The 24474-nt window shown below is 46.1% G+C and overlaps 2 protein-coding genes across 12 annotated transcripts in view; one reads left to right on the plus strand and one right to left on the minus strand.

Moving 5' to 3' along the window:
* Positions 1 to 713: 713 nt before the first annotated feature.
* On the plus strand, positions 714 to 2634 carry hexim1 (HEXIM P-TEFb complex subunit 1). Its single transcript, XM_084036633.1, has one exon. It carries the CDS (start codon positions 1041 to 1043, stop codon positions 2142 to 2144), a length of 1104 nt encoding a protein of 367 aa, XP_083892759.1. The 5' UTR covers positions 714 to 1040; the 3' UTR covers positions 2145 to 2634.
* A 639-nt stretch (positions 2635 to 3273) lies between these two features.
* Positions 3274 to 24474, minus strand: part of arhgap23a (Rho GTPase activating protein 23a) — a 57785-nt gene continuing 36584 nt past the window's right edge. For 4 of the 11 annotated variants that reach the window (XM_084037378.1, XM_084037376.1, XM_084037375.1 and 1 more), the window contains exons 4-24: positions 24138 to 24230; positions 22781 to 22859; positions 21956 to 22016; positions 18806 to 20420; positions 15031 to 15186; positions 14122 to 14233; positions 13991 to 14030; positions 12743 to 12880; positions 12349 to 12657; positions 12201 to 12262; positions 11966 to 12084; positions 11519 to 11637; positions 11268 to 11420; positions 11101 to 11179; positions 10881 to 10954; positions 10674 to 10763; positions 10467 to 10592; positions 10319 to 10360; positions 9560 to 9653; positions 7411 to 7442; positions 3274 to 7299 (exon numbers count right to left, since the gene is read on the minus strand). In XM_084037378.1, the coding sequence (XP_083893504.1) occupies positions 5854 to 7299; positions 7411 to 7442; positions 9560 to 9653; positions 10319 to 10360; positions 10467 to 10592; positions 10674 to 10763; positions 10881 to 10954; positions 11101 to 11179; positions 11268 to 11420; positions 11519 to 11637; positions 11966 to 12084; positions 12201 to 12262; positions 12349 to 12657; positions 12743 to 12880; positions 13991 to 14030; positions 14122 to 14233; positions 15031 to 15186; positions 18806 to 20420; positions 21956 to 22016; positions 22781 to 22859; positions 24138 to 24230 (5039 nt within the window). In that variant the 3' untranslated portion in view covers positions 3274 to 5853. Of the gene's footprint in view, positions 7300 to 7410; positions 7443 to 8980; positions 9035 to 9559; positions 9654 to 10318; positions 10361 to 10466; positions 10593 to 10673; positions 10764 to 10880; positions 10955 to 11100; positions 11180 to 11267; positions 11421 to 11518; positions 11638 to 11965; positions 12085 to 12200; positions 12263 to 12348; positions 12658 to 12742; positions 12881 to 13990; positions 14031 to 14121; positions 14234 to 15030; positions 15187 to 18805; positions 20421 to 21119; positions 21265 to 21955; positions 22017 to 22780; positions 22860 to 24137; positions 24231 to 24474 lie in introns of those variants that run through there. The other 7 variants (XM_084037371.1, XR_014599050.1, XM_084037372.1 and 4 more) reach the window with 7 other exon arrangements.

Genomic DNA, 24474 nt, shown 5'->3' on the forward strand with positions numbered 1-24474 from the left:
GAAACATTTAATGATCCGACTGGCAAGGGGACGATGCATTTTATGCCACTAAACATGTAAAACAATTGCACTTAGAATGTAAGCTGCATTAACTAATTTTCCCGTGTGAACATTCAACACGGACTAGTTTCTGTAGGAGGTTTTCTTAATTTTGCTTCAAACAGAGGAAGGTTTTATTGTATTACTAATTCGCCGTTTGCCTTTGTGGTCAGCAAATGAAAATAAACCCTATGGCATTACATATAAACTACGCGTATCTGTTCCAAATATATTATAATGTCATTCAGAACGTATATAAATCAACTTGTATTTCGTAAATTCTATCCGTTCCCCCTTTATTTGTAGATAGTATCGTCCATAAAATGCCCCGGACTGCTTTCTTGGTGTCGACTACGTACTTTTGATTGACTATTGGACCGTCCAATCAGAAAATACCTTAAGCTTAGCAACAGCAAAATTATCCTCTCATCCAATCAACAAAGAGAGGGGTGGACTTTATCGTGCACAAGACTCTGCCATTTGATTGGTTAAAATGCCCGTCAGTTACGTCGGACTTGTGGACTATGTAGTTCGGTGTGGCGGCCTCGGACAGCGCTTCACTGAAATAAAAACCACATGTCCCACAACGCAACGGGCGTTACAAACAGCTGCATGCGCACGGCTAGAGGCGGAGCAACTATATAAACACGAGCTCCCTCTTCTTGAGTATCACACTGGACACTGTTGTGACGGCGAGACGTCGTCTTCGGGTGAACGATAGCTCTGACAGCAGCGAAACAGTTAATGGTAGTTAGCGACAGTTGCTCTGACAAACCTTTTGAGGAGTAACAAGTGTTTACTCTTCAGAAGTTAACTTTTATTTGGCAGACGTTTGTTTTCAGACGTACGAACCCAAACTTTCTTTAGTGGTTTCGGAATACGTATATTTTTTTGGTTTAAATTCGGTTTGACGCATTTTAACGAACTTTGAAGCTGAGTTTTGAGGACTTGAACATGGTCTAGAATGTGCTAAAGTGCAGCCATCGGAGCGGATCATCAGGATGACGGAGCCAGTGGAGCAGACCCATCACCTGAAAACTTCAGGCAGCCCATCAGGTGGGAGCAGCGGAGTCGCGTTGGAGCATCTCCCAGCCAGAAACCGTGGCGCACCAGAGAACAGCAGCAGGGGGCGACAGAGAGACCAGAAGCAGCAGCAGCGGGCGGGGAACTGTGGGGTTATCAACACAGACAAGTTATGGCAAATGAAAGGCGGACAGAGGGAGGTGTGCCCTGTCTCAGCAGCCGGAAACGAACTCCCAAAGTGCCCGATTGCAGCTCGGCCTCATCAGAAACCCAATATTCATGCTGTGATTGACGGTGATCACATCCGACGGGGAAACGACGGCGAAGACGGGCCGCTGGAGGGGACTTTGAACCAGGTGCAAGAGGAGGGTCAAATCGACTCCGACACTGGCTTGGATGCGCGTCTGGGCAAGAAGAGACACAGGCGCAGGACCTCCAAGAAGAAGCGCAACTGGAAGCCGTATTACAAACTTAACTGGGATGAAAGGAAAGCCCTGGAAGAGAAAGAGACGGCCAGGGCGTCCCGGCTGAGAGAGGAGATGTTTGCCAAAGGGCTCCCAGTGGCCCCCTATAACACCACCCAGTTCCTTATGGACGAGCACGACAGAGAGGAGCCCGACCTCAACACGGAGACCGGGGTCAGGCGGCCCTCAGGCGGGGTCGGCAGTCGCATGGAGGACACAGGCAGCGAGGAGGACCTCTTCGACAACGAGGAGGACGACGACGACGATGGCAGCGGCGGGGGCAGCGACGGTATCGGGAGACCCGGGAACGCAGGTGGGGAGTTTCTCCAGAGAGACTTTTCCGAGACCTACGAGATGTACCACGTCGAGAGCCTGCAGAATATGACCAAGCAGGAGCTGGTCCAGGAGTACCTGGAGCTGGAGAAGTGCATGTCCCGGCTGGAGGAGGAGAACAACCGGCTGAGGCGCGCGGTGGAGCCCGGGGGTCTGACCGTGGAGAGCTCCCTGGTCCGGCTCAGAGAGCTGGAGAGGGAACTGGAGAGACTGAGGGCCCAAAACACGGAGCTCCTTCTGCAGAACCAGCCCAGCAATGACAGGGGCCAAGTCGCTACCAATTAAAGGACAGCATTCAAGTGGGGAAACCCCCCTTTTCAAGAAGGTAAAACACGGGACTACTTCATTTAAAAAACAAAAAAACAAAAATGTCATCAGTTTTCTGTAATCAGTTTGTCATTTGGACGATGAGTCCTTGCATTGCAATGCAATATTTGCCGTTTATTTTCTATTTGGACTGTAAGGGTGTCCTGTTCAATTTTTTTCCAAGAAGAAATGTAAATATTTCAAAAAATAAGATTCTTTTTATAAAGAGAATGTATTTGACAACACGAGAATATTTTGTTTCCCGGGTCAACTAATGCTGTTCCATTTTTTTTTTAAATAAATAAATAAACATCGTATGTTGCATTTTCCTCAACAGAAGAAATAATAATAATAATAAATGACATCTAATTGGGTCAGCTTTCAAAGACTGTTTTGCAGAAGTAAATTCCAGCGTGAATATTTTAACAGTTGTGTGTTAACATAAGTTCAAATAAAATTTTGAAATTCTGCTGTCATGTGTCGTAAAGCCTGCTCTAAAATACAGGAAGCGGTTCCTAAAAGCTGCGGTGCGGAACTGCGTGGCTTTGGTCGCCAATACAAACAATTGCAAAGCGTTTTCTTGTTCAGATCCTGAAACGGGCCCCGAAGAGGAAGAATACACGGACCGTAGAGCGGTAGGGGGGATGGGATATGATGGAGATGCTCTTTATGAAGGTTAACCCGCTCACTTTAATCTGGTGAGGATGTTTTGAAAGAGGAAATGGGTTAATTCCGCTCTTTTGAAGCGGATTGTGTTTATAGGTGGAATGCTGGTCATCTAAAAGCCAAATAATCTACTTCAAATGGTGTTTAGTATAGCTGTGCGTTAATAGAATGATCATACATTTCAGTATATTCCATATATTAAATAGATATTTCACAGATAAGTGAATATCAAATAACTCATAGAAGTTAATATGCAAATCCTCGGTAGTTTGTGTTTATTTTGTGTGAAGGAAACTTCATATGCAGTGACAGTCGGCCTGGAGAGACCGGATCCACTCGCGACCACCAGAGGGCGCCATTTATCTCCTATTTTAAGTCAGCTGGTGCTGCTAAACATGGAAGTGCTGCAAAAATCCTGTGCTCTCTGAAAACAAACACGCGCTTCTTCTTTTTTTTTTAAACATAGTTCTGTTTATTTACATCATATAACCTTGCTTTAAAGCACACATCCATGAGGGAAATGGTTTCAGGCGGACGACCTTTTTAAGTCCAGTCATTTTCATATTAGTTATACTCCAAAAAAGCAATTCCAAAATGTACACAATACAATATGTTACATATTAAGATAGTATGTACAAAAAAAAAGACTTTAAAATACAACAATGAGACATTAGGTAGAAATCACGTTTCAGACAACACACACCAACTCGTTGAGTTTTCATTTTATGATGACGTCGTGGGCTGTTTGTTCATCTGTAAGAAACTGGCTGCTGTCTGACATGACCTAATGCCGGTTTAGGGTAGGGCTTGTTAGGTGTACCATATTCACACACTGTGGATCACTAGGCAGAGAGAGAGATGACCTCGGTTTGTTAAGAAAAGCAGCTGAGAGGGTACTATGCCACTTCCCTTTTAGCAGCATCGTTACTAGCTGTTAACGCCTGTGTTAAAGGCAAAGAGAGTGCATAGACTTGTCCTTGGCGTCAAGTGTGCTTCTTTTTCTCACAGCCTCTCAGAATACTTGTTTTAAACGTACACATCTTTGGGTCAGTGCCTTAGTTCTACCATTAACCACAGGAGAGGAGGGCGGAGACCCAGAAACAACAAAAGGAAACGGAAAGATAAGAACCGACCATGGCACTGCAGAACGAAAACACATTCCAGAAATCAGGCACTTGTAGAAAAAATCTTGAGGTAAGACAAGACTATAACTTATCGTTCATTATTATTATTTATTTATTATTATTATTATTCACTGGGTTATTTGGTCAGATGAAAACAAGTGTCATGACTGTGGAAGTTGCACCTCCTGTTTGTAATATTTTTTTGATGGTGAATCGAGACAAGAGATGAAAACAATCGATTAAATCTGTTTTCGTTTCCTCTGATGTACCATTTCCCCCAGTCGGGGAGGATTTATCAGAGCCTCACCTTATGGGAAACTCCTCATGTAACCCAGAGGTAATAAACGTGCAGACAGATGAACCCTCGCACGGGATGAAAACGAAAGGTCGCCACTGACTGAGGTGAAAACGTAGCCGCTTGTAAGCGCTATGCAATATGTTTAACCGTCTGATAAACATCAGGCTTCTCTTTCACAAGAAGGAACACACTTTTTTCTTGAGCTCAGTAAATGAGCAGATTCGTGGAGGCAGTGCTCAGTAATCCCAGACGTGAGTAACAAAACAAAAGAGGTCAGCAAGCACAGTGTGGCGCTGAGCTGCCTGCAAACTGCCCAATACAATGTAATAATTACCGGATTTCTTCTCTTGCTACATGTCGTTGCTAGATAGTTTGTGTTCATGTTGATGCAACATTGCTGGAAGTACAGTCACCAGAGATACTCGTCTATAAGACTATATCTCTGGAGATAAAGGTTTCCTGCACAGTGCTGAGAAACGGAGAGAAAGGCCATCTTTGAGGAAATAAGGAGCAGGTTTAGTCATGTTTATCTTGTCTCCTGTGAACAGGTACACCCAAGAGGTGAAATCACAATAAAAGTACTTTTTTTCCCCACTTTAATACAAAATATATATAATATATATTTGAATATAAAACAAAAAAAAAAGAATATATTAAGGGAAAAATTTCAAGTAACATCTTGAAAGAAAATGACTGTGCACTTTTTATGCACTTTTGTAAACCATAAAAAAAGGGAACTAAAAAAAGTAAAAACAAATATGATAACATAATATTTATATTTACAAGGTTAACTTAACAAGGCTTTGTACAAATGTTACAAAACTGTTCAACACAAACACCTGCACGCTCAGGCATGATCACACATATCGTTGCACAAACACACATTATTAACACGTAGAGAGAGACGACTGCATGTTGTGTCTGCTGTTTGGAGAATAAATGACAGTATTACAGTGTCTGTGGTCTGAGGGGGAAAGGATTAGGAGAACTGATCGGGTTGAGATCCCTCTTGAAATGGTTTTTAATAACTTTCTGTAATTAGACTGTCTCTTCTGGCTCACTGAAGTTGGTTCAGAGACGTTTTGTAATGATTACCGTTAAATCCTGCTTTGATAAAAAAGCACCATTCTCTTCAAAACCAGAGGGGCGTTGCATTTGAGCATCCATCTCTGGTCGCGTGACACACCCAACCCTTTAATTTAGGTTGTGAGCAGGAAGGTGGAGAAGACAGGAAGGATGCTTGGTTTTTACTCAGAAGAGAATTCTTGGCTGTAACATTGATTGTGATGAGGTCTGTTTCTGTTTCTGTCTCTGTTCCGTTTCTGTATTATTTCTATAAAAGCACACATATAGGATAAAAAAAAAACAACAACAACAAAAGCTTTGGCAACACTGGAATGCCCCTTGCCATGCAAATGGAGCTTATCGAAAAGAAAAGGGTGGGCAGCTGTTAAAAAACCTGGTTATTGATACGCTGTGCTGCACCTGGCAACTAACCGTGACCCTGTTTATGCTGCAGCCCAGCCTACTGACCTGCAGGGAGTCAGTGGCTCAACCTGGACCCCCTAACAGGAGCCTCTGTGGGGTCAGCTGGCAGGGCTCACAGGTACTGGTGGAACCTAGAGGTGGGTGCTTGACGTGCAGCTGTTCCTTGGTCGAGCCCGTCTGCATCCCGAGGCAGCCCTGGTGTTTTGACCTGGTTTTGAGTGATGGGAGACAGGGGGGACTCACTGAGAGTCAGAGGGTGCCTCTTGTCAGAGATCTCCGTTGGGGAGGCCACCACGGTGTGTCTGCGCCAGGCCCGTCTCTTCCTTCGCGTCTCTGGCGACAGCGGTTTTCGCAATCCCACCCTGCGCAGGTCGTCGGCCGAGCCCATCAGACGAGCACGGACCTGCTCGGCCAGAGACCTGCCGGCGGGGCCGGTCGGGGTGAAGGAGGCGGCCTCGCTGGGTGGCAGGGAGGGCTTGGGCCGGGCCGGGCGCAGGCTCTCCTGGCTGCTGCCTGAGGAGGGGTTGGTTCTGGAGGTCTCCCTCCTCACTCTGGGCGCGCCGTCTGACCCAGAACCGGCCCCGCCGCTATCGGCTAGGGCCCCAGACAGCTCCAACAGGTCCAGGGAGCGAGCCTTGCCCTTCTCCGACTTCAGCTTCTTCCTGGCCAGAGTGTCACACTGGATCAGCTTGTGGGAGTTGAAGGAAGGCCGCGAATGTAGTCTGTGAGTGGTGGAGGAGGAGGAGAAGGAGGACGACGAGGGTGTGGTGGACCTCGCCCCCCCTTCACTCCTGTCCGCAGAGTCCGGTGTATGTGTGAGCGCTGTGGGCGGGGCCAGCAGGTTAGTAGGGGAGACGATGGGGGGTTTGTAGTGGGTGTAGAGGAAGCTGCGCGGGGCCGCTAGCGGTTGTGTGTTCACAGGCGTTGTCGGGCGTTTATCAGGTCTCTCCTGGGTGAGGGAGCGCGAGGCGAAGCCACTCTCGTTGTCCGTCTCGCTCACCAGCTCGCTGTTCTCGTCGTCGGCATCGTCCCCCCTCCCCTCTGACCCCAGGCTGCGCCCTAACGTGGAGAGAGTGGAGTAACCGGAAACAATCGAGCGAGCATCCTCTGGAGCTCTCCACGGCGGCCCCTTCACCTCTGCCCGCGCCTCCTCCTCGTGCAGCAACAGAGCTGCCTGCCTTCCTCCTGCCTCCTCTTCCTCTTTACAGCACGGCCGACTGGGAATAACCGCCACCACCTCCTGTTCTACCTCCTCTTTCACTCCGCTTTCAACAACTTCCTGGTCTTCCTCTTCCTCCTCTTCCTCTTCTTCTTCATCCTCATCCTCCTCTCCCTCTGCTCGAGGAGCAGCGTCTCCTACAGGCGACTCTGCCTCCTCTTCCTCCTCTGTCCCTAAATGTCCGGCTTTGATTGGCTCGTGCTCTGAGTCGTCGTCGGTGCTGCTGCCAACGCGGCGGGCGTTATGGCGCTCCCTGCGTTTGCGGCCCGTAACAGCTGACATGATGGACAGAGTCAGGAAGTCCTTGGGTGTGAGGTCTTTCTTTGACCCCCACGACCCCTGAAAAAGGAAAAAAAAAAAAACCTTACAGTGACACTGCGCTGCTGTGTGCATATATCTGAGTGTATGAGAACAAGCAGGGTAACCTTGTACGATGTAAAGAGATGTTACCTTTGATTTAGCTGAGTCACTGTTGGTTGAGTCTGGGGAGAAGAGAATAAAAACATCAGCATGTCAGAAGCACTGAAGCTAACAAAAGGCCAGAACAGCTGTGGTGGAGGACACAGAGGCAGTTGGTGTGATCGTCTATTAAGTCGCAGATAAAGCTGCTTCTGTGCACACTTTAAACCCTGATGTCACAGTGAGGGGTTTCCTCTCAGCTGTCAAACTCCCGCTGTGACATCACTGATTGGGTTGTGGCAAGAGCACAACATAGTTGACAGTTTCAGCCATGTTGTGTCTTCTTTCAGACTGAAAAGCTAATCTGCTAAATTTGAAGGAACTCATGTCCCTCTGTGCCCTCTGACCCTGACGGACTCCAGCACAAACATCTATAGATGTGGAGGAGAAACAATGATTGGGGAAGCAGGGTGTTGGTGTTGGAGGCTTTAGAAAACCACAGCACACACCGATGACATCACCAAAAACACTGATGACATCAGTCAGTGAAAGAAGCGTTGGGAGGCGTGAAGGTAGAAATCATGTCAGGTCGAGAGTATGAAAAGAAACACAATCCCTCACAAACACAAACACACCGATGCAGGACGAAAGCTGTGTTTTTTGCCTTTCACTTGCATGATGAATGCATGAATCAAAGTCTTTGGAGAAATTTAAGAAGCTCTGGATAGAATCGTTTCTCATGTACCGACAAGAATAATACTTCATATCAATTCACTTTATCTTGTGTGCTGCTTCCAGATGGTGGGGCCAAAACTCTCGTGGTAAAAACATGGCTCTAATTTCTGAAAGAATCTGATTGGTTAGCAAAATATCATACCTGCTCTTCTCGTTTTGCTACATTTCAAAGGGATTTTACTTTGAAAGGTCACTACTGGACTATTTTATCATCTGAATTAAGACTGTTAAGCCTTTTATGGAAAATTTGTGTTTTGGATTTGGGGATTTTGAGTTCTTCTTTGCGTGCAGACATCACTGAGCTAGCTCTAATTTTAACTTTAGAGTGACACTACTTGGGAAACTGGGGGAGAAACCAGAGGAAGAAGGATGAAAGTTTGGGCCACTACTGAAGCTCACACAAATAAATCAGATAAAAAGAACTGTATCTCTGATGCCATTGGGGCTTTGACATGGCAGGTCAGAAATGGCGCCACCTAGAGACCTTTTAGAGCTAAGAGTGTTTGTCAGGAGCCTGATGATTGGTCTACATGACTGAAATTGCCCGTAGGATGAGTAGAGCCCAGTGCTTGACAACAAGACCACTAGTGAGGGAGTTGTCTCTCAGCGACAGACCACGGTTTTACACTCCAGTGTCAGAAACAGCAGCTTTAACAGGCAGAGAGCGTCCAGTCAGCTGTTAATTCATTAGTCAGACTGGGGCGACACTGAAGTGACACGTTCTTACAGAGGCCTCCGTCTGACACCGACTTTCAGGAGGGTAACGGAGACCATGGAGACACAAACCATCACCAACACTAACTCTCTCTCTCACCCACGCAAACACACATTATTTCACTTTCACAATGTGATTCACTCGGTTACACACACACACACACACACACACACGTATTGCCAGGGGAGTTCCCATCCTACCGCAGTGGCTGCTCCACAGGCTCAGCTAAGAGAAGGAAATGCAGAAACGTACAGAGAAAGTGAAAGATGAGCAACGTGGAGGGAAAAAAAGAGGTCAGCAGAAAGGAGAGAAGTGTAGGCACGCTATCAAACACAAACACTCCGAGTACTAACGGATGCAACGCTTTTAGTTCTTATGCTGCGTTCCAGTTTTGTTGGAAAGGAGGGAATTCTGGCTTCAAACTGGGACGGACTTCCAAGAAGGAATCTCTAATATCATGGCAGCAAACACGTGAGATAATTACTCTTAACATGCTTTTTAAGTTATTTCGTTTTTATGGATTCTTAGAAATATATGAATTAGAATAGGATTAATTTCCCTTCTAAGACTCAACATACTTTGATGGTGCCTGACAGCTGGGGTTTTTTCCAATTGTAATAAAGGCACACTAATGGGGAATTCCCTGCTTTCTGTTTTAAATGGAAAGGAGCATTCATTTTAGGTTGCCGGTTACAGCGACCCGAATGCTAGGCAGGTGATTGGCTGAGAGCAGTAAAGCCATGTTCTCACCTGAGGCCTCCCCGAGCAGAGCAGTCCTGCCAATGTTGGACAGCAGGTGGTCGATGTTGGGGGCGGGCTGCACATCCTCCGTGTCCACCGGCGTCTGGACGGAAGAGACAAAAAAACAACATTGAGTCACAAAACAAAAGGCTGTGATTTACTGCGACTTTAGAAGCGTTAAAAGCCAGAAGAATGGAAATGTAGCGAGTGTGCAAGAAACTGACAACTTGAATGGAGGTGATTTCTCTTCGTCTAAAAATGCTTTTTATCTCCTCTCAAGATAGATAAAACTATAAGGTCACATTTAAAGTTGCAAACGTCATGGTGACTTGGTTTTATGAAAAAAAAGCACACGTGGGCAAACGTCCAGGGGAGCAAGTCACAATTACTCAGCACATTGCTATTTAAATGAGCTTACTGCAAGGACTTTTTTGGACTTAGTGTCAACATCCTAACAAGACAAAACAAGTTAAGTTTGCTGCACAACAATCCATCATTTTGTGTGTGTGGTTTGTCTCCTGTCTCTTGAAGCAAGTTCAATTCTATTTAAAAAAAAGGTGCAGCAATCCTTCTCTGGTCCAAAGAATAACATTTTATGACTTGTAACAACGTGTTCAGATAGAGAATGTGAGTTACTTCCCACCAACCTGAAAAGATTCTTAAATAATTTGGTCACACACATGCTGCACATTACTCACAGGTTTCAGAGCTACTGTACATCCTCAACTGAACCTTATTTCAAAGCATCAGTCTAAAGAAACAACATACCTTTTCATCCTTGTCTTGCTCTTCAGTGAAAAACCAGTTGCACTACAAGAATGACACGGAGAAAGAAATATTTAGCCTGAAAACGATTTTGATCTGATGTGTGTGTGTGTGTGTGTGTGTGTGTGTGTGTGTGTGTGGCATCTCTTACATGTTGGATGAGCGTCTCTACTATCTTGTAGCGGTCAGGCATGTGTGTGACCATATCTTTCATGTTGTCCTCAGACGTCCGAACCAGAGTCGGACCGAACACCAGAGCCAGGTTACGGGGCTCCATCTGCACGCAGACAACAGACGTTAACACCAAAGTGACGCATGACTATGTTTGAATTTCATCCACAAACTCACTTTCACACACCTTGTTTTTATCCGAGTTGTCGGCTACGGTCTTCAGGTGAACAACGAGAAACTTCAGAGTGTGGTAATAATAATCTGGGATGTCTCGGATCTGCGAAAGGGAAACAGAATGGCAATATTGATAAACCTGTAGAACCTGCCAGACTTCTTCCACACACACAGACACACACACACACAAACACAATCATGGATACAAACAAAAACATACAAGTTTCTTCATGGTCTTTAGTCTTTCTGACGCACTGTCCATCCTGTTGGCATCGATGAAGTCGTTGTACTTGTCTGTAAAGGTCAGAAATGATTAAAAGGTTAAAATGGATTGATATGAATGTGTGGCAGTGTGAGGTGTGTGTGTGTGTGTGTGTGTGTGTGTGTGTGTGTGTGTGTGTGTGTGTGTGGACGGCTTGTCGTGACACGTCCGGACTCACCGTTGGTGAAGAGCGGCTCTGGAAGTTTCCTGAAGAAGGATTTGAGTAAACTGCTGACAACATTGAGGTCCTGCCATTTCTGTTGACAGCAAAAGGAACAGAGAAGTGTCAGCGGCCATCATATTGTATTGTATTGTATTATATTGTAATGTATTGTATTTGCTCACCTCCTCTGCAGGGTTGATGTCGACGCCCTTGTTGAGCTGATCCTGAAGCATCGACACCATGGCGTTGTTCCCGGGGACTCGGTAGATTCCCGTGTACTCCAGTCCCATGTCCTCCACCAGACCGCAGCAGATCTCCACGATCAACGGGATGAACTGAGATGGACACACAGACAGAGATTGATCGCCAATGAATCCTTCAGCCGTAGTGGGTTTTATTGCATTCGGCAGTGACGGATGGTATTAAGGCTGACCTTGTTATTTACACCCGGCTGACAATCCTCCAACCTCACGCCGAAAGCTTTCGGCCCTGCCTTCTTCGCCTTCTTCATGATGTTGATTCCCCACGGAGACTTGGGAGGCGCGCTCTCATCTAATGACGGGGTGAACAAAAAATTCACTGCTTGACACAGAGCCTCAGTATTTGTTTCTTGGGTCACACAGTCCTTACATGAAAGGGCTCTCATCTAAAATGTGCTGTTAAATAATCTCCCATCTGCAGAAATACTGCTCAAATTACCCATGCAACATAAAATACTTTTGCATTGTTTCTCCTGTAAGAGAACAAACTTTACTCTCTCCAGGTGAAAATCAATCTCACTAACTGCTTATTTTTAATCAAAAATACAGTTTTCATTTTGCACAATGTAGTAGAGCATAGAGCCAGTGTGTTTGATTGGTTGTCTTTCCCTGACACCGACCTTTGCCCTCTGGTTTGGGGGAGCGTGGCGCCCCCGCAGCGTTTTCCGTCTTGCCGTGCAGGAAGGGAGGCTTCATGCGGGGCATTCTGGGAGAGGAGTCAGGCTTGCTGGATGTTGGACTGCAGGGGGAGACAGAGAGACTTTAATTCCAGCTTTCAGTCATGACGGCAGGTCAGTGCAGTGGTGAAGGCAGCTTCATGACCTTTAATGTACAACCTGTTGTCAGGTGACTCACCTCTGTTTCCTGTAATCATTCAGTTTCTTATTGATGAGTGCCTGTCTGGAGAAACCAAGCTCCTACAACACACAAACACAACACATCTGCGTTACACACTACAGCCACACTACAAAGAGGTTAACGGGTGAAGGTTGTTCCCTCTGACCTCGCTGTCCGTCTTGCTGTTCTCCCTGATGACCTTTATCCAGTCCAGCATGTCCTCCCGGTCCTCCGCCTGCAGCAGGTACTCGCAGAAGTCCTGGGTGGTCAGCCGCAGAGCGTGCTTCCGTTTGGTCTCGCTGTACGCGATGTCCACCAGGCATCCCCGGATGCTGATTGGCTCCTCGTCCTCAGCCGCACCTGCGATTGTGGCCCCGCGGAGCACCGCCTCCCTCTTATCCTTGTAGAGGAACAGTGAATGGGAGCGAAACACAGAAAAGACTCGCTTCCAGGGACGCATGCCGCTGCCCACCTTCTGTGGAGGAAAGAGGAGACGTGAATCTTTGCTCCCTTTGAATGCTTCTTCTCTCTTTCGTAGTTATTTTCTAATCAAAGCCCACCTTGCCCTTCTCGGTGAGGATTTGTTTGAAGTGCAGCCATCCTTCCCGCCGTACGTCGCTGTAAGTGATGTTTCCCAGCTCTGAGGTGGAGTGGCGTTTAGATCGAACCTCCTCTGCTGTCCCAAGGTTGTCCAGAGACTTAAACACAAACGGGGAAATGTTCAAAACATTTGTTGATGCCCTTTATAGCCTTGAGCCATTTTTCACTTTTATTTCAATATGGTAATAAAAAGATAACAGATGGTCACTTTTTTCTGACAATGTATTAAAACAAACACAAATAAAACAGGATTATCCTTATCTCACATGCTGAAATAAAACTATGAACAACATCCTTTTGTGTAATGCTAATAATGTTTTTGCTGAGGTGTTCACTTTCCGGTCATTGAGTGCTGATCAGGGTGTAGTTCTCATTCCTCAGTGTTTGGCATATTCTGAATATGAACTCTCCTCATCCCACATTACATCATGTGGCAACTGATGCATCAGTAACTCAGGCAGCAACTACTTGGCCTCTACGTGTCGCTGTACTATAAAGGTGCCAAATGCTGCCTTTAAAGCTCACAGAAAAAGGATTCCTGACACAGCTGCATTAACGCTGACAACAACAGAATATGACTCACTCTAGTTGCCACATTGTTTTGAACCAAGTGTGATGAACCCTGACTGCAAAAATGAGGATATCCATTACACTTCCTGATGTGCAGATAACACCGAAGACCAAAACAAATGAAAAGACGTGACTGTAAGATGCAGTTTTCTTACAAATAAAATAAATAAGAAATAAAACACCCTGGTTTAATGCAATATACTCAGCCTAGCCTCACTTGTTCTGGTACGGCCACTAGCTCATGGTGGCTAATGTGAGCAAACGCAGGTCAAATGTAATAGTACAGCTGACATTAATGGGTTATTGTCCGTATGCCTCTCCAGTACTTGTGCTGCGGTTTCACTACATTCAAGCATGACTTTAGCGTGACATGGTTTCCTGACTAAAGTAAAAGCAAAAGTAATTGTGACTCCATTTTCAAGGTGAAGAGGAAATGAAGGGAAATGCAGTGTGCTATCATCTTGTAACTGTGGCAACAAGTGGTATGACTCATTTAAACTAAATGAAGCCTATACATGGATCACTGAGCCCCCGTTTACGTACAAAAGTCCTACAGCAGTTGCCAACTAAAGTAGTGAGAAAGAAGTTTTTGTTTGAAGGTTTAGATGATGAAGAGGATCCAAAGGGGAAACACTCACCCCGTCTGTGAAGAAGCTCTTCACCCTCTTTGGTAGCCTCCTGTGAAGAACAACAACACAACTGAAATGTCTGCCTGCACACGTGATGTAATGGATGCCGTATGAATCTGTCTCAGTTTGACGGCACTCACGAGAAGACTCGGCCTTCCTCTCTGAACGTGTTGAGTCCTTCGTCACATGACTTGGAGCGCTCGGTGGTGATGGCTAGAAGATAGGAGGAACGGCGACCGGATTTAATACTGCCTGCTCGGTGAGAGGATGAATGAGTAGAGAGAGGAATAGAAACAAAGAGACAGAGAGAAAGACAGAATGTTGATGTAATGCCAATCACCCGAGTGGACGGTGTTGGATTAGGAGAGGGGATAGTGAGGAAGGAAGCGGGGGGAGGTGGGAGCTTTGAGTGGCGTGGTTAAGATGGGGTGTGGGGAGATGACGTGGAACGGTGGGTTAGATTAAATCTGGTCACTTTTCTCACCACTGGCATGCAGGTGTAGTCTCTAAACACAGATGGACATGCATTTGTTTAAATAAATGTATCATTCTAGTGTACGTCTGTCCAACCTACTAAATCCGAAACACACTGACGTTTCTGGACTTCGTGCACAGCAAGAAAAACAAGCAAACACATTCGGAACAAACATGTTTGTATGACTTTCTTTCTGTCAAACATGCGATCTACAAGTCCAGCATGCAAAAATGTTCATCTTTACAAGGGTTTTGTCTGTTATTGAGCCGTAAATGCCTTGTTTTGAGGTGCTCTTGGATGATTTCAACCTTGAATTAGAAACTGGTCGAAATTGTTAAATTGTTCTATTAAATTTGAGAAAAAAAACTTAAGACTCAGTAATAGGCAAACATAATTGATTAGATGAAGCATTGAGGGAAACTAAAATCCCCTACACCCTCTTGAAATGTATAATTTAGTACGACAACCAACCAGGAGGGCTATAAATGTCATGCATGACCAACATATAAGATACTTTTCAGCTGCATGCAGTGGGGAGGAAGGAGGGAGGAAGGGGGAGGAGGGGGGCACTCACTGCAGTCCTGTGAGAAGAGCCTAGTGAGGGGGAAGGTGAAAGTGGGGGAGGCGGGGCTGGTGACCACGGCGGGCGCCGAGTTCATGCCGCTGGATACCACGGAGGACGCCGGCACGTGGCGGGCGCGCAAATCAGCGCCTGGGCTGGTCGGCTCATCTGTGGGAGGGTGGAGGCAAGGAGGGGAGGCAGGAGGGTTAGGTGTTAGAGAAAAAAGGTCAGAAGGGAAGAAGAAGGAAAGTAAAAGGGGGTTAGATTAGGAGAAAGTTTGGAAGAGGAGAGGTTTTTTAAGGGAGAGGAGCGATGAGGAACCACAGGGTTACCATCAAAGATGCCAAACAAGACGATTCATTTCAGTTTAACCTGATCCTTTAACTCTTTCAACAAAATCAACACAATCACACTCAAACAGATTCTCGATGAACCACCTGTCTCAGGAAAGAGAAAATACAAATGCAACCCAAATAAGACAATAGTTTACAGACGACGCTGTACCTGACTCGCCTGCCGCCATAGGAAGAGCTGTTCTGCTGCTAACAGGGGCGGTTTTGTAACAATGATTTACTGGTTCCAGGTTTCAGTTCTTTATGAAATCTACAGTAGTTTGTGATCTGATCTAATCTTCATGTGATACATATAAGAGAAAATGACCCAATCCAACAGGGGCAATTAAATGCATATTGGGGATGAGTGAATGTAGATATTTAGCTCTGGTTTGTATGCTTCAGTGTTGAAGAAGACAAAGCCGTTCATAGGTGTTAAGTCTTTAAGAGTTTCAGCTGATGCAAAGGGATATGAAACTACGACACACACTTCCTGACTGGAGGAGGATTAGAGACAGGTCAGATATTTGCATTGTGAGGAGTTGAACCTGTCAGGACCGAGTTGCTGCTCTGTGGAAACTACAGAGGGCAGCACAGCCTCTGTAGACTGGAGGGACTAAGTCTGAGATCCCCTCCCAAAGACCACCACAAAGCCTTTTTGTGAATTATTGCCCGGGCTTCATCTCCCTCCTGCTCTGATTTCCCTTTTCTTACATCTCTGTCTCTGCAAAATCCTGTAAATTCCGTCTCTCTGGCTTTCTTCTACCTACCGCCCTTGCTTTTCTCTTCCTCACTTCTGTGCATACTAGAGTCCGACATCAGGCGGAAAACATTTCCAATCTGGGATGAGGAATCTGCCTGTTTACAGCGCTGCCCAGAAATAGCCGAGCTGTGGGTTTAACAAAGGCCGTCATTAACAGGCAGCCAGAGGGTGAGCTCAGAGCCACGAGACCGAGACGGTCCAGCAGAGGGGAGCAACATACTGCAGCACACTCTGCTCCAACGCTACTGTCCTACTACATGTGTGGAGCTCAGCATTCAGGGAATACATGAGGAAGAGAGGCGAAGAGAGATGAGAGAGGAAGCAGAAAGGTGGAGTCAAAAAACTATGTATGTCTTTACTTTCTAGAACTAAATCATACTTTTTCCTATACTTTAATGTGAGAAATATAAACATGTTTTCTGCATAACCTTTTCTTTTTTATTTGACAAAATAAGCCAAACTTCTCAAATGCTACATGTTGTAAAGCTGTGCAAGAACCTTGCCTAAATGTTCTGTATTAAATCTGTAAAAGTTGGACTGAAGGAAAGATGCGAGAAGCATCTAACAATTGCTTTCATTAACCATTATTCTGCTGATTATTTTCTCCATTCATCACTGTTCAATAACACAATTTCCTAAAAGTTTTGTCCGACCAACAGTCGATAATCCTCATATATGTATTATCACGTAAGACAAATAAGCTAGAAATCATCATAACTGAGCAGCTGGGACAAGTTAATATTTACCATTTTGACGTGAAAAAATTATAATAATCATTACTCGATTACCAATTTAGTTGTGTCGGTTGATCAACTTATTGATTAATCAGTTCAAGGTTTCAGCTTCATAAACCAGACTATAAATCTGACTGAGTTACAAAGAGAGAAGTAAACCAGGAATCTAGTTAAAGAGACAGAGAGGGGGCGAGATGCCTTGTGGAAACGGGACAGAAGCCAGTACAGAAGGTCTTGATCTTGGTCTGGTGTGTCCAGGGTCTAGCTAGTAAAGACAGTCATAGACTGAAACCCCCTCATACCCACACAGACACTCTTCATCTTCCAGAGCAGCACAATAGCAGCATTGAGGGCGGGAGCTGAGAGTATGGGCCCCTACTGTTCCCCACAGGGACCGCCACAAAAACCTCCTGGTAATTTACAGCTTAGATTCATGCTAAAAGACTCCAAGTGGGTACAGAGCAAAATACTGCATCTGTGGACATGCCCCTTCCTGCTTTATTCACATTGTATGAGCTATAAAATTAGAGAAAGCACTACATTTTCTGTCTCTACACTAGACGTCATAAAAACCTATTTGGACACAGGCTGCCTTTGTGCTCTCTACCTCACAGAGATTCATGCTTTGCAGACAATGAAAGCCTATTAAATCGCAAACAGGCCCAGATAAAAATCAGCAACTCTGTCAAGAGAGATAAAGAGAAGGAAAAAGACAGGGAAAGAGAAACGCTAAGTTCTTGTCTATAGGGAGAAACTAGCCTAGTTTCAGTTTATGGCCTTTAGACGTGTCCTGGCCTGCAGCTCCGACTGCCTGGTTTCGTCTAATTCAGGTGAAGGTACGAAGCAAAAGAATGTCCTCTGACAGACGGCCTGAGAGAGAGAGGCAGGGAGATAAACTCCTGGTTGGATTCCTCTTGATTTGCTCTCTCTCTCAAGAGCCCTTTTTTTTCTGGCTGAGCGTGACTCGGCTCGAATATCAACAGTCGTTCCATGTTGGGTCTAAGAGTCAACTGATTTGAATCTCTTGGGCATTATGGTAAGCAGTGGTTATTTCCCTTTGACAGGGTGACGGAGGCACAGCTCGCCTGATCGACTTTGTTTGTGTATAGTTTGACTTAATGGCTGCTGTACATGTCAAGTGACACAAACCAACACGGAGCCTGTGGAGCCCCTTCTCTTTGAGTGTTTTCAGAGCAGCAACATGCTGGGACAAGACCACAATTACATCCTACTGAAACCAGCATATAGGCCATAACTGTACAGTGCATATTCATGCAAAGACAAACAACTGCATACTTTATCCTGCATGCGCACAAGCTATTACATATTATCATTATCATTCAGAGCGCTTTACTATGTGTGTTTCTATGCTGATGATGCGCAGGTATAACGTTGACTGTGTTTCATCTGTGTTTAGCGTGTTAGCATGAAAAATGTTCTATTAAAAACTGATGATAAGTTGACAGTTGTACCCTGCTGACAAACAAACACGTTCTGACGAGACGAGACACCTCATTTCCTCAGCATGGTGAGGCGACCTTAGAGAGCAGGTGCAGGCAGCAGGAATAGGAAATTCCTATTAAATATGATTCAATCAAACTACTAATAATGTCTGGAAGACTGCGGGAAGTGCCAGTATTACCCAATGCAAACATTCACAGACAAACGCACGTAATCTCTATGAGAGAATGGAAACTGCATCAGAGAAGAGCCCGGAGCCTCGACAGACAACGAGGAAATTAAGGAAACGCACACATTCCCCCAAACTCAATTCTGTCTGAATTATAGGTTCTGCCTTTCCTCTCAGTTAAGCTTTCACTAACATTCAATAAACACTGGGTGTGCATTACAGTTTAGAATGGAAGTGATGAAATCTCAAGGTCAGTTGGAGGTTTGGTGAGGGGATTAAAGTGTAAGAGAAGGGACACGGGATGAAGCTCAAACATTCCCTTGCTTACCTATGAAGGGGATGGAGGCCAGGGAGTCGTCCTCTATGGAGAGGGGGGCGAGGTTGCCGTTTGGTTTGCGTGGAACTACATCTCCCATGGAGCTAGGGGCAGGAGCTGCATCCTGGGGATCAGGAGAAAACAAAGAGGGTTCTAGCCCGTCCATGGGCAGCGCATAGTGAGGGTGGCGCATGCCATGGGCGTTCCTCCGCCCGGTAGGAGGTTTCTGCCTCAGTACCACTTCCTGGGTCTGTGCCGTCACATCCACCTCGACTGACCCTCGTTCCCTCTCGTGGTTTGTTGGCCTGTACGCTCTGTCCTGGGAATCGGGAGTGGCGGAGGCAAGGGGGGACGTCGCAGAGGCAGTGAGGGGCGCCGTTGTGCCCTCTGGGGGGCTGGTCTTAGGTGTTGGGTTCCAGTTCATATGAGGGCCAGAGTATGAAGGGTCCCTGAAAGAGTGCGCTTGCTGCATGATGCGGCCCGTCTTGCGGTAAAAAGAGGGACTGTAGCTGCGGTAGCCCACTGGCTGGTCGTCCATGCTCTGTCCAGGGGGGAGCCGCCTGCTCTGGGGGGCCGCCTGCTGAGGCTGTGAGTGGGCCTGGGTGTGAGTCTGGGGGTGGTGTTTTGAATGTGGCTGTGTGTGTCGGGACATCGGAGGAGCTTGTGCTGCACCGTAATGGCTCCCCTGCCTCGGGTAGTCAGTCCTGGGGGGCGGCTGGGGAGCCTGGAGCCACGACGGCCTGTCAAAACGAGGCGAGACCAGTCCAGCTGCTGCTCGGTCCAGCATCTCTAAAGAGCGGCCATGGCGATCATACTGGGCCAGCAGGTTTTCAGAGCGTGTTCGGGTATAGTTAGGGTGGCCCCGATCTGGATCCCCCTCCCAGTCTCCATAGGACCAGTAGGGCTCTCCATGAGGTCCTGGTCCTGACTGCTGCAGTAACATCAGAGTATCCTGGGAGGCGCTGTGTGGCCAGCCAACTGTCCGCTGCTGCTGCCTCCTGGAATCACTGAGCCGGTCCTGAGAGTAGCTGCGGTGGCGGGTCTGGATGTGGCGTCCTGAGCGCTCAGGTATCTGGTTGTAGTACCAGTCAGTGAGGGCCTGCTGGCAACGCTCAGGGCGGCCATGGCTGAGCTGGGGCAGTGGAGGACTGGTCCAGGCTGAGCTGGACTTACGTGGCTGAGCCTGAGAGGAGCTGGCAGCGTGGTGATTCGGGTAGTGGACTTGTAGCGGGCTCGACAACGGACCTCCTGATGAGGAAGAGGAAGAGTAGGAGCGCCCCCTGGTCTGGCCCTGAGGCTGCTGGCTGGTCATACCGTACTGGATCTCCTCCGTGCGATGGGCCGGGCTGCTGTGACCCACGCCACCTGGCTCTCCTGCCCGCCCTTCCTGCCAGCTGGCGGGGCTGCCCACAGCAGAGCGGTTGTCCAGGGGTGAAGAGGGGCTGGAAGAGCCTGGCCAGCGACTCCAGTTATCCAGCTGGTTCTGGCCCATGGAGCCAGACGGAGGGGCTCCAGTAGGGGTCGGGCCCTTGGTGTGCGGGTAACAGAGGGGAGGTGGCGGTGGGAGGTACTCAGCTCCCCCTGAGTAAGGTTCGTTGCCTGTCAGGTAGGCATCCTGGGAGTATGCCTGGAAGGGTGAAAGGAAGACAGAGGAGAAGTGAGATAAGACAGCATGAAGAACGCTTGAAGAAAAGGTGAGTGTGTGTGTGGCAGCGGCAACTTTAAATCGTGTGCTTTTATGGCAAACAAGTCTGACAACAGCACAGACCCTAACCATGACACTCCAAGACAACTTCATGCCGGTGTTCATTACACAACAAGCCTTTAAGTGGAACGGCCTCTCCGCTCAACCCCTTCGCCACGGTTTGTCCTCGGGGCCTCAGCTCTCAACACAAACACATGCTAGATAGCAAACCGCATGAACTGGCTTGAGCAGAAGCCACAACACTCACCGGAACAGAAGTCAGCTGCAAATGTCCCCAACAATGTTGTGTATACACACATACAAGACATGTATATATGTCCACACTGCAGCACTCCAGGACCATTTATTGCGAAATACAAGTGTATAATTAACCGACTACTTTATCAATTACCTACTCTGCCACATTTAAATCATCAATTACAACTTCATAACACCAAAGGGACAAACACATACCCGCTTCTCTACACTAACATTAAGAAAAGCTAAATCACACAAACAGTTGGGCAAGTTTTTAAGGTTTACCTACGCCGGCCAACAGAATCCCGAATATTTCCCCAGGTTGCGTTACAAGCTTGTAGTCACCACAAACAGACACAACAGAGGCGGAAGACTGATCCTCACCAACGCTCCTGCTGCTAAATCCTGCTGTTCTTCTCAATCTTTAGCTTATTGTCCAGTACTTTTTTTGTTGCAAGTTGTGTATCTGTTGTTCCTTGTTTTCTCCTCTGTCGGATCCTTCCAAACTCCCTCTCTCTCCTCCCTCTCATTCTCTGCCTTACTCCACCCTGTGGTAGTGAGGAAGGAGGCGCAGCACTGCTGATGTCATGCCAGGAATGCAGCAGATACAGGCGTAGCAGCGAGGGGGAGGAGTGTAAGGAGCGAGCTTTATAATGTTGAGACCTGGCACTTATACGTAAATGGTGAACCAAGTTTTTGGGCTCCTTCAGCAGGAGGAACACTGATGTCTCTGCATGTGTGACAAGGATCACTTAAATCAGGCAATATCTGGTTCTGCATGTTGACATGACGCTCTGGGTTAATGGGAGGGGCGAAGGTTGATGCATGTCTGATCATGTGAGCGACCTGTGGAGCGGCAAAAATATGTTGTACAGTACATGGGTGTGTGAACGAGCAGAGAGCTGTTTTCCTTTTTTTTTCAAACGAACGATTCGGCAGTCGGGATACCAGTGGCTTTTAATGAATGCGTGTTGTAATCTAAACACACAGCCGAGAGCCTCTGAGTCACTCTGCAGCCATTCCAACAAAATCTCTACATTCTTCCACAATGACAGGGAGAATCCAGGTTGAACTATGCAAACAGAAGAATGCATTTTCCTGCAGTATCCTGAAAATGATCAAAATCATACTCGCTTGCTTGCCATGTATCTATGTGTGCAATGCATTATACGTGTGGGTTAGTTTGTTCAGAGAAGGTGCGTGAAAAATCCCATACTCACACTTACCAACTGAAGCACGTCTTCATCTTTTGGCATTATGGAGAGCTCCAACATACTTTCACTGTAAGAGGAAGACGGAGGGAGGACAGGAGGAAGCAAATAGAAAAGACAAATAAGACGGTGAAAAACCGGTTCACATCCAATATCACTCCTGACTAAATTACAGAAAGGTTTAAATGAACTGAAACATCAGCCTGCCGAAGTGGACACCAGCTGGGGATCCATGGAAGCTGTATCAGGCTTCATCGACTTCATTAAAGGATCGGGTATCAGACAGATGCAACCGTTCCGCGTCAAATACACGTTCATCGTCAATATCAAATTCAGTGTTTCTGCTAACATTTACATTTTGTACCACACCAATCAATGGCCTCAGGTTACCTTACATAATCATTCTAATGAGCAGCCGGCTGTGCTGTAGCTGACCTCTAACCTCCCTGTGGATTTTGGGGTCTAACAGGAAGTCAGCAACTGATGACTTGAATTTAAAAAAAAGATGGTAACATTTCAGAATTTAACGCAAATATTTAGCTAGAAAGAAGAAGAAAATGTCACTAGAATTAAATTCACCAGATAGAATCTTACTGGTGTTAAAACAAGCCTTTTCCAAGCCCCTCTGGAGAAGCACAGCGTCTGTCTATGAAACCATGCAGAGGGTGCAGAGTACGCTGCTTCAGGCTACTCTTTTAAAAAGGCAGAGAAAACTAATACTTGCAACTACGTGTATGTCATCTCTATGGTAATCTCGCAAAGAAAATGCAAACAGATGGTTCACTAAAATCAACACAACAAAGGCTCAAAGTGCTGACAGGAGGGAGGTCTTACCTGTTCTGAATGAGCGCTATCACCTGCGAGTAAGTCTTTCCTAGAACACTCTCTCCGTTCACTTTCACCAGCCGATCTCCTGCCAGACAAACATATTATTATATTATATGGAGCACATTTTACAGGTTGTACAGGCCTGTATGTTGACCTCAAGCAGGTGCAGACTTTTCTGGCAAGAAAGACACGAAGCACGGACAGAGGCAGCTATCAAAACTCAAATTTAGGAGTGGAAAAAAAGTTGTATTTCAATTAATTACAAAATCATTTTTCAATATTATCTTCATTTATGTTATAATGGCCAAGGTGTGTCTCATTTAAGCAATTATTTAGCCTATTATTTATATCGGGTGAGGCATAAAAAACACCTCAGCTTAAATGTCTTAACACACTCGGCAAGAAACGGAAGAATGAAGCAAAAATACAGAATATTCGTTGATGATTATCCGTGTATAAAAGTTTCAAACCAATGCTCACATGAATGATCATGTAACAGTTTTATCATTATATGAAAAGTGTTTTTTTTGGTGATCTTCTAGAAAACACCTCGATCAAATGAATATCTTTCAAGCACAGCTTAGCGGTTCGTGAACCGAGGGCCCAGAAAAGACGTTAGAGAACTATGTGTTCAAAGTTTGCATGCATTCATGGTGACTTGATGCAGGCTGAAACACATAGAAAACACTCAGAGTGTATGTGTCTGCGTGTGTTCATGCTGGCATGTGACTTTTGGATGTGACAGCTGTTGTTGAAGCGTGCACACTGGAGAACTAGTCTGTTGTGTCTGAGTTGCTGGGAGTGGACCGCTGCCTTGCTAAAGCAGCAAGACACAACAGGAACACTTCAATAGCTCTGTCACATTCAAAGGGACTTGAGCATTTGAGTTGTCATACTGGTATCTGCATTATCCGTTAACTGTCTTACGGTCTTATTGAAACTCCATCTATACCTGCCTCAATCTCACGTCTACAGCTGTTCAAAAATGCTGCAGCTGCAGAAAGAATAGCTATATTGCAGACCCTCAGGCTCCGTATGAGCCAGAACGGAACCTTAGATCCTCAGAGAAGGTCCTTTTGGTTGAACAAAGGCGAGCAAGATCAGGTTCATCTTTTAAATCCCTTGTAAAAACACACTTTTATAAACCAGCTTTGATGTGAATCACTCCTTATGCACTCCTGTTTGGAATCAATTATGTCTTTGTTATCCCTACGTTTTTCCACACACACTTGTTCATACCTCTCTCCCTCTCTCCCTTTCTGAATCTGCTTATGTGTGCAGCATCACGTGACTATCGTTCTCCCCAACAGATTTCCAATGCAAATCTGGATGTTCATGCTCCTCCACCATATGTTCCCTTTACCTGTACACAAGCCCGCCTGGTGGGCCGGACCTTTTTCTCTCACACTCTTCACAAATATGGTGTCCATCGGCTCAAGTCGACCTTTCTGATACCCTGTATGACAAAAGATTAAAAAGAGAAGAAGTGAAAAGATCAGAGAGTGTGCCTGCTGTAATTGTTAAAACCTTTTAGATAAAAAGCTCCTAGAATATAAAGATGACATCTTTTCCATAAATGTTTTTGACTATTTGTGTTTATGACCTTCCTGGACAGGGTTTATATGTTAGCACTTTACATTCATTGCCTATTATTGTTCTTATATGAATATCTAAGTCTGGTTGGACTTGACTACTGGTAA

This window comes from Eutrigla gurnardus (assembly GCF_963514095.1).
Source record: "Eutrigla gurnardus genome assembly, chromosome: 20".
Taxonomy (NCBI): Eukaryota; Metazoa; Chordata; class Actinopteri; order Perciformes; family Triglidae; genus Eutrigla; species Eutrigla gurnardus.